The 17827-nt window shown below is 43.9% G+C and overlaps 2 protein-coding genes, 1 long non-coding RNA gene and 1 pseudogene across 5 annotated transcripts in view; 2 read left to right on the plus strand and 2 right to left on the minus strand.

Moving 5' to 3' along the window:
- The window catches only part of LOC119562645 (hemicentin-2-like), a 75132-nt gene extending 60972 nt beyond the window's left edge, over positions 1–14160 (plus strand). For 2 of the 3 annotated variants that reach the window (XM_037875870.1, XM_037875872.1), the window contains exon 15: positions 12011–14160. In XM_037875870.1, coding sequence (XP_037731798.1) covers positions 12011–13384 — 1374 coding nt within the window. In that variant the 3' untranslated portion in view covers positions 13385–14160. Of the gene's footprint in view, positions 1–9595 lie in introns of all 3 variants that reach the window. The other variant, XM_037875874.1, reaches the window with a different exon arrangement.
- On the minus strand, positions 14158–14959 carry LOC119562646. The gene is made up of 2 exons (XR_005221920.1): positions 14597–14959; positions 14158–14529 (listed from the first exon to the last, which is right to left on the minus strand). It is a non-coding gene; the product is annotated as an uncharacterized LOC119562646 (long non-coding RNA).
- A 472-nt stretch (positions 14960–15431) lies between these two features.
- LOC119562643 lies at positions 15432–16660 on the minus strand (annotated as a pseudogene).
- A 350-nt stretch (positions 16661–17010) lies between these two features.
- LOC119562644 lies at positions 17011–17745 on the plus strand. Its single transcript, XM_037875869.1, has 2 exons — positions 17011–17169; positions 17239–17745. Exons 1-2 carry the CDS (start codon positions 17137–17139, stop codon positions 17743–17745), a joined length of 540 nt encoding a protein of 179 aa, XP_037731797.1. The 5' UTR covers positions 17011–17136.
- The last annotated feature ends 82 nt before the right edge of the window (positions 17746–17827 follow it).

Here is a 17827-nt window from a genome sequence, read left to right on the forward strand (position 1 = left end):
TTGGCATATGCTTCAATTCGAATTTGAATATGACTTAGAATGCGAAACTTTTTTAAGTAATGTCTGTGATTTGTGTTAACCGAACTTAGTACTAATCATTCACCAATTTCCACGTATGAGATTCTTTCAAGCAGTTTCGAAACAACAAGTGAACGCCACCGGAAACAAGCAAGGATTCATTCGACTAGAGAAAAGCATTCAGAATCGAGAACATTTAAATCTAAAAACGAATTCTTCCGAGAGTCCTGCAGAAGTATTTACAATTTTTAAGTTAACGCCCAGTCGAAGCTTTTAAAGAACATTCGAAGTAATTTTGGTTTAAGTGTATTTTGATTTTCTTTACGTGGACTTGGTGAGCAAACCCCATCCAGCCAGAAAACCCCTCGTCTTGCTCCTCTCTCTCTCTCACTCTCTGTCTCTTGTCTCTCTCTCTATATATATTATATAACGCATACTTGTAAATTGTTTAATTGATATGGATTGATTGATTGATGACTGACCTTGAATATATATATATATATAAAATCCACCTATACGACATGTATACCTTATATTAATGACTATGAATATTTATGTAAAGGATTACCTTTTACTTTCTCTTTTGATGAACTTTCGATGATGTAATAATAAGCGAATGAACTGAATTGAATTTTTCCTTTGATATTTATACCTCCAAGCATACACACACACACACAGTCACAGCCGCAATAACACATACCAATATACAAATATATCTCTATACGTATATATCCTGCCGGAAGTTGCTGCCGTTCGTTCCTCGTTCGTTCGCTCGCTCGTTCGCTCGCTGATTGATGATTGATGATCGTGGTTTGCCAATTACAATACTACCTATAATACTACCTATATATATCCCCCACACACTCTACAAAATTTCGATGAGCTGAGTCATGATTTGTTATGTGGTGCAAGCGGCATTCGAACGTTTTATTGGAGTTTTACTTTCAACTCATTTTCGTTTCGATACTTGTGTCCAATATATCTACATATACACACTATATATAAATAACTATTAACCAACCAACCGATGAATTATCCTACAATCTAGCCACTAGTGTACGCTTCATCCAGTGCATAATGTAATGTTAAACTGAATGTCTTTCTTGTGATAATCAAAAAAACAAAAAAAAAAGATAAGTTCCAAAAGAAAAACCGAAACTCTAACTCCATCTAAGACAACACACCACCTGTCCGAAAAAATGCAGACTCTGGAACACTTGAAAATACACCCCGAACACGGCATTCCACACCATTTCCGAACCTTTGCTCCCCGATCATGGCACACACTGCGCATACTTGATATTAACAATTCGCCTAGCTGCACCACCACTCTGTAGCTATCTCTCTCTTGCACTGACGCGGAACAGATGCCACTGAAAAACTCATTATAAATTAATTAAGCAAGCAATTAATAATTTCACGTTCAATTTAAGTTTGTAAATGAATTAATGTTCCCCCCCCACACCACCAGTATGTACCACTAGCATCAAAAAAAGAGACAAGAGCAACAAACAACCGAAACTAGCAACACCACGCCCCCATAACCCAAAAAACCACGCCCCCTTTCCTAGAACCCCCCCAGCACCCACTTTACTATACATTTTTTCAAGCACTTTTGTTGTCATAGCCTCTAAGCCAGGCATAATTACCCGTGCATTTTAACACCCTTAGCCCCTTAGAGCTTCAGATGTGCACCTCCTCGTTTTCCTCGCACCCCCAAAAGTAATTTACATACGGCAACAACCAACTTCGTTTTTTGCTCTTTTTTTCACTCTTGTTCCTAACTAGTTGGAGAGAGAAAAAGTTTTTAAATGTTCGTACATACTTTTTTGCGTTTCAGTTAATTGCAATTTCAAATATTTTAGCTAGCAAAAAAAACCTTAACATAAATTGACTGAAATTGAATTAAGCATTTCACCTGCGGCCATATATGGAAATTATAATTTTGCATTATTATTAGTATTGTCCATCTCTCTCTGTGTCTCGTTTCTGTCGCCCGCTCGTTGTTGTGCTTTGTTTGAAGCTGTTTTTCTGCATTGGCCACGTTTATTTCGCCTTTGTTATCAGTAATTATAAGTTTTCTAGTTTTAAATTAATTTCACCAGACTGTCTCTCTCTCTCTCTCTCACCATATCTGCACAAATATTGCACACAAAAAATACAAAATACGAATAAAAAGCTCGTTGCACTCAGCACCAATTTGATTAAAACTTTGATATAACATTAATAGAGTAGGCATAAGAGATTTTCCAGCTGGAAAAGCGCCTTGTGAGCTATCAAGAGGAAAGCAACGTCTTTCAGTAGCCAAAAAAAAAGCGTAAGTACGGGTGAAAGCAGCCGAGAGGAATTCCATAAATAACGCATTCTCTTTAACATTCATCTCAAGACGGGGCTTAAGTGGGAACCGACCTGAATACGGCCTGATATGATTTATTCCCCTCGATAGTTGACTCCTACGTCATTGCCTTCTTATGGCCTCGTTATGTGTGAGCGCTGAGCCCTTCCTTCAACAACGCTTTAATGGCTCATTGCCTTGACAAACACACGTCGTCGAACCCTGGACATACGGACATACGGACAAACAGACGGACTGCCTCGAGTGGGGAAAGAACCCATAATGCCCTGGCATTAATTTTATTACATCTTTTGCTGGACTTCTTGGGCGCCCTCCCACGTCATTTGCCTGCTGCCGCTCGAGGGAAGGGAAAAGGCCGGGAAAATTATTATCCAATTCAATGGAGACCAGCCGTAGCAATACTCTATAAAGCTCATTGAAAAGAACGCATGGGTTATTGTGTTTATTAATTTTTTATGAAGAACATCAAATCAATCTGAAATAAGTGTATTGTCTGTACTTTATTTGGGAATACTTTTGTTTATTAAATTAAGTAATCAAACTCTGATTGATAAATATTTAATTCAATATTTTTTTTATTTAAATAAATTAAAAATAACTTTAAAATTACAACTATTTTTTCTTATAAATATTCAAAAATGTTTTTATGTTATTTTTTATTAAGTGTCAAACAAGTAATACAAATGACGTGCTAGCGAGGATGTTGAGCAATTTATTCTTATTATCTCATATTGAAAAAAACGATATTTTTAAAAACATCTTTCAAGATATCCAAGGGGAAAATGCAGTTCAGAGCTCCGGCATTAATAAATTGTATTATTTTTATGCTCCGTTGTTTCCGCCAGCAAGATCCCGAGCCTTCGTCGCATTTGTCGGGCGGCATGCAGATTTTATTGTATTTCGTTATAAGTTCAATGCACCATAAATTTCCCAAAACGGATTTATGTGTGTTGCACTCCGGCCGTATCTACGGCTTTCTCTGCTTTCTCCGCTCTCCTCGGAGCCGTAATTTATTGCGAGTGCATTTCCGCTTCGAGTTCATCGAGCCAGTCAATGGCCGTCGCCTTAAAGAGCTTAATTCGGCCATTTTGGCAATGAGTTCTGTCTGAGAATCAGAAAACAATTTGAGTGCCAGAGCAAGTTTACTTCTTCGGATCGGATTGGTGGGCCCAGGCCAGGCCACAGGCCACGTGAACAAAACAACTCGGCGAGGAGACCATAAATTCCTGCAGCTGGTGCTGCAGTGCAGCCACTTTTGACACCACCGCCCACATTTTTCGCCGCCTGCTCCTCCACCGAACTAATGACAAGCCCCGCAAAATGAAGAAACAATGCGCGCATAAATTACCCTCAAGGCGTTGCCCGAAATTGCATAGCAATGGCTTGGAAGCGAAAACTAAACGCAGTGGGCAAAAAGAATCTCAGTTGACAGAAAGGGGGGGGAAAAGCGTAGGAAAATGGCTGGTGCAGTGGGATTAAGGAAAACAATGGCGCATCAAATTACGGCTAACAACAAACAAACAGCGAGTCGAACTCGCCTTGGCAGACAACTGCCACGCCCATCGACCGAACTTTGCATTGTCGTGGTTCGGTTTTTGTTTCAAAGTGCCACACGCCGTATACGCAATTTGCTGCCATGTGTTTGCGATTGTGTGCTAGTGAGTGTGTGTGTGCTTGTGTTGTCTATTGTAATTTGGCGCTATTATTAAAAATCCTTTATGACGCCTGGCAGCAGCAGCAGCCGCTCAGATTTCAGTAAACGCATTCTGTGCGCTCTAATTGCGCCATTAAAAGATGACAAACAAAATCCCCCAGACTCCAGACTCCAGACTCCTGACTACAGATTATTCCGAAAACCTCCTCCCAGAGTCTGGAATCTTCTGCTGAGCCGCATATTCTGGTTCGAGACGTAGTCCCTGGTCTTATAGGGCTCCGAAGACAAAGGCTGGGAACAACGGCGCAAGGCAAAAGGCATTTAATATGCTTTTTATGGGTTGCCGTAGCTCTACTCTACTCCTTCTTGGACGTTTTTTTTTCGGCACTTTAGCGCGGATGTCATAAATGGCATGGCATCCATGGAAAAGTAAAGTTTCCGCCGGCTGTACCACTATAAATGTTATTTATGTGTGCGTGCATGGCTCTGTGTGTTTTACAGGTGCATTTTATTTTTTAATATGCTCCGGGCAAACACAACACATGAAATTTGAATTTTACGGGCTCGGCTTCCTCTTCTTTTTCACTTTTTGTCGGTGGACCAAGTAAAATAGTAAATATACACAACTAGTGGCCGTACAACTAACTCAAACACCCGCCTTCCTCGACATTTTAACCTTTTGGCATCATCGCACCCGCACACCTGTGCGTTGATGGTGTACACTGTGTGTGTGTGCTCAACCTGCACTTAATACAGTCACTTTTTGCGCGGAACTACGATTTTAACGTTGGTCTAACTTTTTGACAATGTGACATTGACATGGAATTAGCGGCAGGAAGATTATATTCCTCGTGGCTTATGGTTTGCAAACATTTTAAAAAGATTGTCTTACTGAAATGTGCTTTGTAAAATGTATATGGTTGTAATTAATAACTGTTAGAGCCAGCAGAGAAATGTTATTTGGTTGATTATTTAATAAGAGTAGATCTTTGTTCAACATATCGTTGTTTCCCAACCTAATTTAAACAGGTATTCCCCGTTTTTCAAGACCAAATTTATAGGGATCTCTAAATTTAACAGTTTCTTGAACCTTTTCTAAAGTTGCCTTTAATTCCAGTTGAGCATTCAAACAAATTTTGAAATAACCATTGATTATAAAAATAAACTACGAAAAGACTGATGAACTTATTTCCGTTAACTGGCCATCCCTTTTGAAATTCCCCCAAAACCGCAAAAATGCCGTGTTTGGATTTCCCTTTTGCCCGTGTTTATGCGGCCTTATTGAAAAATTAAACTTGTAATAAAATTTAATGACTTGGCGGTTTTTAATAAAAAGCAGCAACGCCTTAACCAACAGAATACCCGCAATTTAAGCGCAAATTTGTGTTCATAATCACAATTTTGTTACCTTTTTTCTCTTTCCTCTTCCTCTGCGGTAATGACCACACAAAAATTTGGGGCTTAGCCTCGACCTCTAACTTGCCGTGTTGCGTGCAATAAAAAGTAACGAGGCTGTTAACATTAAGGCAAACGTTTGCCTTTCACTTTGGTCAAGAAGTCAGACGGAGCCAGGCTGAAACAAAAAAAAAAAACGAAAAACGAAAAAGAACCCACAGACAGGCAAGTGAGACTGCGACTGAGACTGCGACTACGAAGCCCCGACTCATCGACGTTAAGTCGGGGCGTTAATATTTAAATTTATATTGCGGCCGTATTCTCTGGTCACGGCAGTACCGTACCGTTCGGCCATCAATTCTGCGTTTAATGCCTGCGCAAATATTTGCGCAATCAGCAAACAAAACAAACGCCGGCCAACCGCCGACTGTCGACTGTTTAAGCAAAGCAATTGACCGTTGCCCAGGACACTGGTACATACAGTACGTATATATGTATATATATAGAGGGGGGGAATACCTGGTAACAGGACGGCGATGAAAGCGACACGGCCGCAACTTGTATTTCCTGTTGACCCGTGTTCGTGTGCGACGGAAGAGCGGAAGTCCTCAGGTGCAGGTGCGAAGCTTCCCCCTTTTTTTTGCGCCTGGCGCGTGCTGTAAATATCTGTGTTAATCATTTAATTAAACTGCGCCCTCGTCCTGCATATTTTTCGGACATACATTTCGGTTATTTATGGCGCGATTTGGGTTTCGACAATTACTACTTCAATATGCTATCTTTTATGGGCCATTACTGTGTATTTACAACGGGGCGTATGCGCAATATTTTCGGCAGCGCGTAAAGCGTTGCATACTTTTTGGGGCTTCTTTCATGCACCACAACAAAATGGCGTACTATTTAAGGATTTAAGTATCAAATTGAAATGGCTATAGTTTTAAGTGCAATGTGCTGAATAATGCAATACAACTGCGTATTTGAAACAATGGGTATTTATGAAAACCCCTCAAAAATCAACCTCATTTTTACTGCAGCATCAGTTATTAAAACTTAAAATAAATCGTATATTAGAAACATTTTGTAGAAGACTTCAGAAGTTAATCTTGGCGTATTTACATTTCACTGTAAAGTACTTGCTATAATGCGTTGCACACTATTTTGGCTGTCTTTTATGCACTAGAGCCATTTTATTTAAATCTGAAGAAAGAAAGACCTCCCACGCGAATTTCCAAGAAAAGAAAGAAAACCGTAAACATTCTTGCACTTCGCAGCGCCAGGGATGTAAAAGTTTTCGGTAAACGCATTTCAAACACTCGCCGAGATAGTTATTACAATAGTGCCCAAAGCACGGCAACAACACAGGCATGCGTGTGGGTGGAGGGGGATTGAAATGGATGGAAGGGGGGCTTAAGTGGGCGGCATGGGCGGCATGGGCGGCGGACAGCAGCAGCTGCGGGGGAAAACTTGTATCATTTTCCTCAAATGAAATGCAGAACGAGCAGGACCATCTTCCACTTCTCCGACAGCAGCACAAAGTAATATTTACAAAAGAATATTCTTTTAAATTTATTTTTCTCTTCGGCATCTGTACTTTGTAGTGTTGTGCATGGCAGATAGAAGCCATTTTTGAAGTGCAGTTAGCTTTGATAGGTGTGTGAGTGCGGGTGCACAGGGAGAAAAGCTTTAGATTCCAGATACATTTTTCCTTTGGCCTTGTAAAATAATATTGCTTGAATCAGCTATATTATTTATAAATTTCGTTTAAAAAAATGTTTTTATAATTTAAACAACATCTTATGAAGTCCGGCATATAACCAACATATTTTTAACCAATTGCATAATTTCAAGGATATTTATTATTGTTTAAAATTCAAAATTTTAAGCTGGTGATGCTTATTTTCATTATACCTACATTTACTTATACTTTTCAATTGTATAAACTTAAAATATCTTTTCCTCTTTATATTTTCTAACAATTTTTGGTTATACCAAGAAGGTATAGCCACTAAAGGTTTAAAGGTTTAAATTAGAGGTGATATTTTTCTCTGTGTATAAACAAACGAGGGGGGGGGGGGGAGATTCGGTGATTTGGGGGGCGGATGTAGCCGAGCTTAGCGGAAGCCTGGCTGCAACTGTCGTCGTCGTTGTCGCTGTCACTGCTCACTCTCTATCTGAATCTCGGGTCCCCATCCTCTTCCCCAAAACCCCTATCACCCCCCATCATTCCTATCCCATCCACATTCCGCCCCGGCTGAACTCAACATCCGCTGGACAATTGATGAACGCCTTTGTTGTTGTATGCAGAGTGGATTCCAGTTGAACTCCAGTGCCTGTCCTGGTCCTCATCCAAGTTTCGAGCAAGTTCAGTTACCATTTGCCGTGTGGAAAACTTTGTGCAGTTGACAACCGGGAGAAGGGAGAACTGAAACGGGGGGCGGGGGTGCTCAGCCATTTTTATCCTAAAGGTCCTGCGGATCGTCGCCTGATGTTTTTCGTTTCGTTTCGCGCCAGCAGCAAAAGTGCCGAGTTCAAAGTTTTGTTTACAAAGTTTTCAAATTTTTGTGGCACTGAGTTGAACTTCCGCCGAGCGCACCCATTCCCACTTTCCCGTTCCCATTTCCCCATTTCCGGCTGCTGTTGATGATGTTGCTACCGCTGTTCCATCGCCCAACGATTTCTTTTCATTTTGTGGACTTTTTCGGACAGCAGCAGATGGTCTTCGATTCGCAGTCATCCATCATTAGCCACAATTATGTGGCGGGTCTATTAAATTTCCATCAATTTGCGAATGCAGCACTAACTAAATGATGCAGAAAATGCAATGTGGCAATGTGGCAAGTAGGGTGTGGCCCTTGAGCACTCGAGCACTTGGGGAAAAACGACATGCAGACACATCCTGCGGCTCCTTCAAGTCGTCATTGCGCGTAAAATTATGTCAATGCCTGTCAACTTTTCCGTTGAGCCAAGTTGCTACACAAGTGCACCCTGTAGTGTCTTTGAGAGTGCATTGAGTGAGGGACTGAAAGTTTTCCTTAACCCCTGACCCCAAGCCCCCGACCGCTTTTCATGTGTGTTTGTATGTGTGTGCGAGTGCGTTATTGACTATGCATAAAGTGCATTTACAGTGCTTCTCAGACAGACAGAAAGAAGGAAGGAAGCTTCTGCCGCCAGGATAGATAGAAAAAACAGTTGCGCTTGCTGCTGCCAAAGGGGGCGGAAAGTTTTTTAATTTAATGTAAGAATTACCTACCACGCCAGCCTCAAACAGAAGTCACGAAAAGTCCGTGAAATGCGACAACTTCGTTTAACTTGACTTAATGCAAACTTGGCGCTCACTTTTTTCAAATTAGCCTGGTTAATTAGCGTTATATGCATGTGTACTTATCTGTGTGTGTGTGTGTGGGTGTGCCGACGCTTAACTTGCAGCCAAATTTAATAAGTTTCGCTCTCCAATTAGCCTTTAACCCCCGCCCGCCTGCCTGCCACTGCATCCTTTGCATCCCCTGCATCCTTGTATCCCAGCACCCTTTGCATGAAGCCCCCCAAAAAGCACCTGCAGCTATTCCCAAATGTAAGTGGAACGTTTTGCATAATTATTGTCTTGAAGCTCACAGGGCGCTGGCCAAGATCTGGATAAGATATAGAGCACCTAGTCTGTATAAATACTAAACCTGCTTGATTTTAATTTTTATTTATATACCATTAAATACTAGCACCTGTACGTGAGTCGAGCTTAGCTATATATGTATATATATATATGAATTTCCAACTGAACCGGCCATCGGTTAGTGACCAGATATGAAAACACAGTAAAGACAATTGCCAACGGACGCACTTTCCCCGAATCCCCACAAGAAATACCGAACACCAACACTCACACCACGACACCTACGTATACTCTTCTTAAGCAAAAATATTTAAATACTTATATCATACACAACTTATATGATAAGTGTCTACTCTTTTCCTTTTTCGTCTCTTTTTACGCTCTGACATTTCATTTTCCGATAACAACAACCAACCAACCAACCAAAATGCGCATTTAACCAACACACACACCACGCACACACCACAATTGTAATGTGAACCACCAACCCACCAACAAAAACACCACCCACAACAACAACACCAACAACAATTCCCCGATAAAAAAAAAACACCACAAAAATCAGAGCGTACCGGTCCTTCGAACATTTGGCGGTCATCACATCGCGTAGCGCGAGCGGGAACGGGAAGTGGGCGTGGCCAGCTCGCCCTCGACCACGATAGCCACGCCCACCGGTACGCCGCCCCTGCTGCCGCCGCTGCCCAACACGTTTGTGGCCATCAAGACGAAGTCCGACTGCAGCAGCAGCAACCACAGCAACAGCAACAACAGCAACAGCAACAACAGCCTGACCCTGCACAGCGGCAACAACAGTTTCAAGTCGAGCGGTCACCGAAAGTCCCCTCAGCCGCCCCCATTGCCCTTGAAAAACGGGGCCAAGCAGCAGCAGCAGCAGCAACAGGAGTCGCACTACCAACATCTGACGTACCAGCAACATCCCGGCAGCAACACACGCAACACACTCGATCGCAAGCAGCAACAGAATAACGGCAGCGGCGACTATTGCACCCAGATCAATCCGCACTATCTGCAGACCTTCGACAGTTTGGATCACTACAGTGTGGCCACGATGCAGCAGCAACCGCTGCGCAGCCAGTCCAAGTCGCAGATCTACAGCTACGGCAGCAGCGGCACGGCCAGCGACAACAGCAACCACAACCAGCAACATCTGCAGCAGCAACAGCATCCGCAGCACTACCACAGCAGCAGCAACATTGCGCACATTGAGCACCACTACCATCCGCAGCACGGCAGCGATCGTTACAGCCACCCGCATGTGCAGCAGCAACAGGCGGTGCACCAGCAACACCAGCAGCAACAACACCACAGCCTGAAGCACACCAAGCACGGCAAGGGGCACAAGGGGGGCAAGCACGGCTCGAAGGGCAGCAGCAGCAAGTCGCAGGACGACTTCAAGGTCCTGCACAAGCAGCAACAGCAGCAGCAGCAACAGCAAAAGTGCAGCGGCAACAGCAAGATGGCCAAGCGCAATGGTTGCAGCAACCAGGTGTTGCCACTGCCCCCGCAGCAACAGCAGCAGCAACACTTCTCCAGCTCCAGTGATAGCCTACCATTTGATAATAACTATTATTAGTCACCAGCACACTCAGGCACAAACACACACTCACTAACAGAAAAACAGAGGTATAATGGTGTCCCAAAAGGCAAAACATAACTTTAATTCTCATTTTGCAAAGCAGGAGTATAGAAAATCCATCATCCAAAAATTTCACAGGGCTCCTGGCTTATTAGTATAATTAATACCCATATAAAGTATTCCCATAAACCGAGAATAGGAAATAATTCTGTTATTTCGTAACACACACATCGATATATATATATTGGGTAAACCCTAAACTGTTATACGAAATTCCATGAGGAAAAGCACATTTCACTCTTTATTTTGTTAATTATAAATTAATCCAGTTCTGTTTTAATAGGAAACACGTATGCAATTATAATTGAAACAATTATTTCTGTTAATTGGTAAAAGGGCACATTTATTAACTTCCTTAAATAGTGATGGTAAACAATGTTCCAATGGAAATCCAACCCACCCAAAGTAAAATACATAACCAATCACATGCAAGCTGGTATTTCGGGAAGATATTTTGTTACCTTACTTTTCGTTTTTATTTAATATGGCAAAATATTCGAATTCCGTCAATAATTTTATTTATTATACCCACCAATTTGCGAATATATTATGGCATAATTATGCCGCATTTTTGGGACACCCATTGAATACCTGGATTTGAAGAACGCCCACACACTCACAGACTCATACATTTCTGTGCTCGCCAAATGGTTAAAAGTTTTCATTTGATTGAGAGAACTTGCAAACAGGATTTCGAGATGCAAGTTGCATTCCTGATTGCAATGCAAATTTGATTTTGCGGCTGCCGGAAGACGATTCCTGGCATTTTTACAGCTGCCGCATACAGAAGAAGAAGGCTTGGGGGGAGTTAAGTGTTTTGAATGCCAAATGTTTGGGCAGCTTGTTGTTTTCGAATGGATAATAGCCTCTAAATGAATTAAATATTTACCTAGTCTATAAACTAATTTAGTTCGTAGCAAATGTCAAAACGCAATTAAGAGGCCATTTGGAGTGGCATATAGCAGCTTATTGTTAATTGTGTACATAGAATGGATAAGCGTATGAAACTAGTTACTTCTATTGTAGACCTAAGCCAGGCCCACCACTCCCTGAACCCTTTGAACCCCTGAAGCCCCTTAACCCCTGACCCCTAGAATCCAAAAAAGAGATACCCGAAAAAGCTCACCAGCCACCAAACTTAGCACACAAAAGCAGACCGTGTTCTTTGACCCCCAAACTCGGCTAATGAGATTTTGTTTATTTGTTTCATTAACGAATTGCTTGAAATATCTGCCAACAACAACAACAATGACAACTCAAACCACACAACAACAACATCGACACTCCACAAACCACACTGCTTACAACCAACAACACCTCCAGTCGAGTTCCCAGGCCAGAAGCAGCGGTCACGACGAACTGGGCAACCTGCTTTGGCAGCACGATTCATGCGAGTTCCTCGAGCAATATCCCCCCGATTCCAGCTGCCCGGTGCCGCCCCTGCGCCACTGCCACGCCCCCGGCCATGGGCATGGGCATGCCACCAAGTCGCTGACCAGACGCAATGCGGATCTCTTTAGCGGGGATCTCGGGATACCCGAGATCAGCACGCATGTGGGCAGTGTGGTGCACACGTTCGAGACCCTGGCGCTGCAACGTCGCCTGGCGGAGGAGGAGGATCGGCATCCGGAAAGGGAGCTGAGTAAGTATGAAACGACGACGACGACCACCGGCGGCACCACCCAGAGCAAGTACAGCCAGCTGAAGCGCCGCTCGCAGGAGATGCGCCAGCGGCTGGTGCAGCAATTGCACCGCCAGCGCTTGCAGCAGCAGCAACACCTGCAGCAGCAGCAACATCACAACCAGCAACATCAGCAAAATGCACGCTCACGCACACAGTCGCAGCCACAAAAGCAGCAATCCTTGCACGAGGGGGTTTTGACCAACAGTTGCAGCACCCAAACCCTGGCCTCCGGCTTTTGGCAGCCGGCACAGCGTGTGGATCGCTCACGGGAGCAGCTGCAGCAGTCCACCTTCGAGGACTATCGCAAGAATCTGTTCGGCACTTTGGGCAGACATGCCAGCCTGGAGGACAACGAGGAGCTGCAGGACGAATCCTTCATAGTTAATGCCGCATTCGATGAGATATTCTCCTGCTACGATGACGAGAACGAGGATGAGAAGGGAACGCAGACCCAAACACAGACCAATACCGATGATCTCTTCGAGGACGAGCACATGCTGGTGAGCCTAAGCGAACTGGATGACGAGGTCTTTGCCAGCAGGGCCCAGACGGCCTCGACCACGCCCACAGCCAGTGCTGGTGTGGGGGCGGGGCGAACACCCAAGCATAGTACACCCCAATTGAACCTCAACAAGTATCCTGCCCCCTCGCCACCCCGCTCTCGCACACTCACCAATCTCTTCGAGCGTCTCAAGTCGCAGGACAACAAGACGCTGCAGAAATATCCTGGCGATGCGGCACTCAACAGGACGGAGGACTTCAACAGGGGCTCCACCGTCAGCAAGTCCTTTGTGCAGCAGCTGAGGAAGCCCTCCCACAAGCAGAAACGGGCGCCCAGACCTCCACCCAAGCCGCAGTCCCGCTCCCAGGTGGCCATCGCCCATGTCACGCCGCTCCGCAAAGCCCTAATCTTTCCCAAGCGATCCAAGTCCTCCAGCGAACTTCTGCTCGATGATTTGAGCGTGCAGGCGCGTAAGTATCAGCGAAGGATTGAGCAGGGATCAGCGCTATAAGAAGGATACGTGGGCACCCCGTTATGCACCTGTTTCTCACCTGTTGACCTGTTGTTTGCTCCCCTCGCACCTAGTATTAAATCGATTTCTTTCGTATTTCCCTTTACCCAGAGGCGACGCTTTTGTAGACTAAGTGACCCCTAAAACCAAAAAACGACCCGACCCCCTTACCTTCGACTCTGATCATGATCCCCATAACGAACCCGAGTCTGATGTAGATGTGGAACGAGTGCAGCTTATCCCGCCGCCATAATGGAAGACAAAGATACGACTACGATCCGAAGCAAAACCCAAAGAGAATTGAGCCATACGAGGAATAGCACCCGAAGAACTTAACTAATTTCGTAATTTACCCGTAATTAAATTAAGCCAAGTACATTACTCGAAAATGCATGAAAATCAAATCAAACGATGACTAACCGTATTTATATATTAAACCATATATAAATATACGTATACATTATTGTACAAATAGGAACGAAGATGCCCCGAGAGTGGGTTAGATATGGAAATGAAAAAATCAAAACGACAAATCGTGCTCCCAACTTAGTTATAAACGAGTACAAGTTTGTCTCTTCAATTATAATTTAACTTCATCAATGAATATACCATACAATCCCGATATACATCTATACAATATTCGGATATATATAGCATATAACTGCGTCACTTGTTGTAACTTTTAGGATAATTACAAATCAAAGCAAATGTAAACCAATTACAAGAAGAAACATTACTAACTCTTACCTGCATGCAATAAAAAATTAAAAAACTAAGCTCATCTTGTTTTATTTGGGTCGCTCTTTGTAATGTTTTAGATAGGACTGTTATTTTTTATTTTAAAAGGGTTCAAGTTTTAGTAAAAAGTTTCTTTAGTACAAAATTCCTCTATTATCAAAACGTAAAATTTAATTCCTTTCAGTCATTGAGCTACAATTTATTAATGAGCAATCCGTTTTCTATCCGGAAACACAGACAAGCTAAAGAAAAATAAGGTTGTGATGTTGAGAATATCTCAAGGGTTTCGAACAGTCCAGTAGGCATTGGATGGACGCAGAAGCAGCTTGAAAAGTCGAATAGCAGGACGTCCCATTATCGGGCTGTTGTTCTGCATAGCGAAATTCAACTTGAGCAGAAAAACAATGCTAAGAAAAGTGGAAAAGATAGTTATGGAAAAAAGTAGGTAGAGGTAAGTACAGGTAACCAACTCACAATCGCTCTGGGCCACACAAATTAGAAGTACAGCTCTCAGCCGACTCCCACTCCCATGATTCTCCTGCTGGCAGGCGATCAATCTCCTGCTCCCACAAGTACCAACTGTAGCGGGTGGTGTCCTGCCTCCCTTTCCCATTTCAGATGAGCGGTTGGGCTCTGCAAAACGAACCGCTGTGCCTGGTACGTACGTGTTGTCCTGTCCACAAACTCTACAACGAAGAGCAGCTCGTGGTCGCGAGAGTGAGTCAACGCGTACAGCTTGTCGGTGCCCAGGAAGTACTCCCCGGCCGCAATGCTGTTGTACCCCTCCCGGAACTCCTGCGCGGTGCGATGAGTGCCATTGAATCGCTGCAGCACCAATGTCCCAGCCTCCCTTGTCGAGAGCCTGTTCGCAAAATACATCGAAGGGCTTGCTCCCCTCTTCCAGTTGGATCCGGGTTGGATCCGTACTTGTCGGTCAAGGCACAATACGCAGGAAGAATCCCGAACTTTCTGATAGCTTCTCAGTGGGCATTGGCCAGGCGATTCAGTACCTCTGTCTGCTGCTCAATCTTCTCCTTTAAACTGCGAACTGCTCCGGACACTGCCGCCGTGCCAGCACTGCTGAAAATAATCAATAAATGTATAATAATTATAATATAAACATAACAAATGCTTACCTTGGTAATTTAACGTTGTACTCCACGAGTTTGGCGTAGTGATGACAGGCTGCCTTCTGCGAACAGCACCACTAAGTATTATTCCCAACAACACTCCACTTTTGTACATCTTTTCTATTTGAGTTCCCAAACAATAGTGGGCTGAAGCATCACCTTGGCATTGAAAGAGGATTTCAAACCCTATGATAAGGCTGCTGATAGCTCTTGCCTTGACCGCGATACAAAGTGCATTGGCCAATACGGGCGCTTAAGCTTATCACGATCCGGTTTTCATGACGCAAACTCGTGCTTTCGGAGCTGCCCCGCCGAGTAAAGGTCTTTTCGCACACTTGGCAGCGGTGCAGCCGTTCGCCGGTGTGGATCCTTTTCGTGGCTCCTAAGGACTCCCAGCTGGGCAAACCTTTTGTCGCAATGATCGCAGGCGTAGGGTTCGTTCGCCGGTGTGCGTCCTGAGGTGCAGCTGCAGCAGATAGACCCTGGAGAAGCTGCGTTGACAGATGGTGCATGGATGCGGACGTTCATCGGTGTGGCGAGCGGTTATGTGGCGTCGCAGGTTGCTAGACTCCACAAAACCGCGTCCGCAGTGCGGGCACTTGTACTGCAACAGCTGTTGGTGGCGCCTCTGATGGGCTACTAGTGCTCCATTTGTCCTGAAGGTCTTGGGACACAAGTCGCAGGTGAAAGGCCTCTCGTTTGCTGTGCAGGTGCATGTGGACAGCAAGGCTGGATGCGGATTGCAGGCACTTGCCACACTCCGAGCAACTGTGTTCGCCCTTCTGGAATCCGGAAGTGGGACACTTGTGACTCTGGTAGCTACGGAGTTCTGTAAAGAATCCTCCGCACTTCTCACAATCGTATATGGTGACAGAGGTATGGACTCTTTCGATATGCCGACGTAGGGCTGCGGGTAGCTGAAAAACCGCTCCACAATGCCGGCAGGTTGGAGCTCAAAAACTTCAGTAAGTTCCTCTACACAATCCTCTCTAGGGGAGGACGGACCTCCACTTTGTAGTCATTGGGATCAAAAATAATGATTTCCTCCGCCACCACAAGTCTCTGCGGTGTCCATGTTTACCCTGGAAGTCTCATCCCGCAACCTTTTTCTCAGCCCTCCGCGCACTTCTTCCGAAACTTGGGCCGCGATGAGCAGCTCTTTTGTGCATTCCTGGCACAGATACTTTGGGATACGCATCGGTATGGTTCACTGGCAGTTATATTTATGCAAAATTGTTAAAATAGCTATCAAAAATGGATGAGAATCCTCACCTTAATGTTGCCACAAGTTTTCCAGCAAGGTGCACAGATCCACTTGCAGCTCCTCCACAGTTTCGAAAATGTCCACTAGGAGTTCGTCCTGCTGGAGGCAAACTCGGCAAAAGTAATTCACCCGGTTGCAGCGACATTTCAAAAATTATTTATTTAAAAACTGCAACAGCAAATTCCGATGGAATCAACAGAGTTATCGATAAATATTTACACCGATGTCAATTAAATCAGCTGATTACACTGAGCTGCAACTTCAGCTTTGTTTTATAAATCAATTTTAAAATATAAATGCCAGGATAATGGTATCTAATGTTTAAAATCGTTTATTTTTTATAAAATAATTGTAATTTTCTATCTTAAGTCTTTTTTACTGAAACCAGCAATCAAAGATTATTATTATATATTTAAATAGTTCGCGCCAAATGAAATTCAGTGGAAACGTAGTATTTTTTTTTTTAATACCATCGAACTTCTGAAAGACATAAAGTTCTTAACGGGAAACACCAATTTAACCCACCGGTAACACTGTGGGGTTTTAGATTTTATTGCTGAGCTTTGACGTTGAAAAAGACATCCTTTCTCGTGTTTGACTCGGAAAATCAGTGAGAGAAAATGCCACCCAAAAAGGCAGTCGCTGGGGCCCAGGTTAGAATCAAATCGGGAAAAGCCTGTAAGATAAACCATTCAAAACCCCTATAAATTAAAATATTACAGCTTGCGGAAGGAAAGGGAAAGTGCGTCCATTGCGCAGTCGCAGCGGAAAGGATCTGTCAGCGCTGCGGGGACTACTACTGCTCCAAGGACTGTCAGGTCCAGGATTGGCCACGTCATCGCTACATTTGCTTCCCTCTGCCCGCTCTGGTCTATCCCAAGTCTCATTCGGTGTTCCAGAGCAGCCATGAGTTATCTTTACAGGGTGCATGTTCGGTTGATAGTGATAAAACCGTAGTTGGGGCAACTCTAGCCCCCTCTCCAAGCCTAATTCCGGATGTGGAGGGCAATAAGATTTGCAGTACCAGCAATATTGCACCCCAAAACAAAGTTCCGATTCTTCCCACACCCCCCACGCAACTCATCTCGAATAACAGCGGCAACAAGGCGAAAAACAAAAATATTTCACTGCCAAATGCGATCATGCCTCCCAGCAATAGTCTTGGTATTTATGATGGCATTCAAGTCCGCGAATCGCTGCTATATTCGCGATGCCAGAGAAGTTGCTGACAGGGCATTTGCCCAAATGTGCGAAAAGGTTTTGTATATACTCAAATTTCAGTACAACAAACTTTCCTAAGTGAATTCTTAA

The sequence above is a fragment of the Drosophila subpulchrella genome, unplaced genomic scaffold (genome assembly GCF_014743375.2).
Source record: "Drosophila subpulchrella strain 33 F10 #4 breed RU33 unplaced genomic scaffold, RU_Dsub_v1.1 Primary Assembly Seq8, whole genome shotgun sequence".
In the NCBI taxonomy this organism is placed as follows: Eukaryota; Metazoa; Arthropoda; class Insecta; order Diptera; family Drosophilidae; genus Drosophila; species Drosophila subpulchrella.

Excerpts from the sequence above, each read along its gene's own strand:
- LOC119562644 (XM_037875869.1), top strand. The coding sequence starts at position 17,137 with ATGCCACCCAAAAAGGCAGTCGCTGGGGCCCAG. Across the intron at positions 17,170-17,238 it reads AGGCAGTCGCTGGGGCCCAG|CTTGCGGAAGGAAAGGGAAA; the intron begins GTTAGAATCAAA and ends AAAATATTACAG.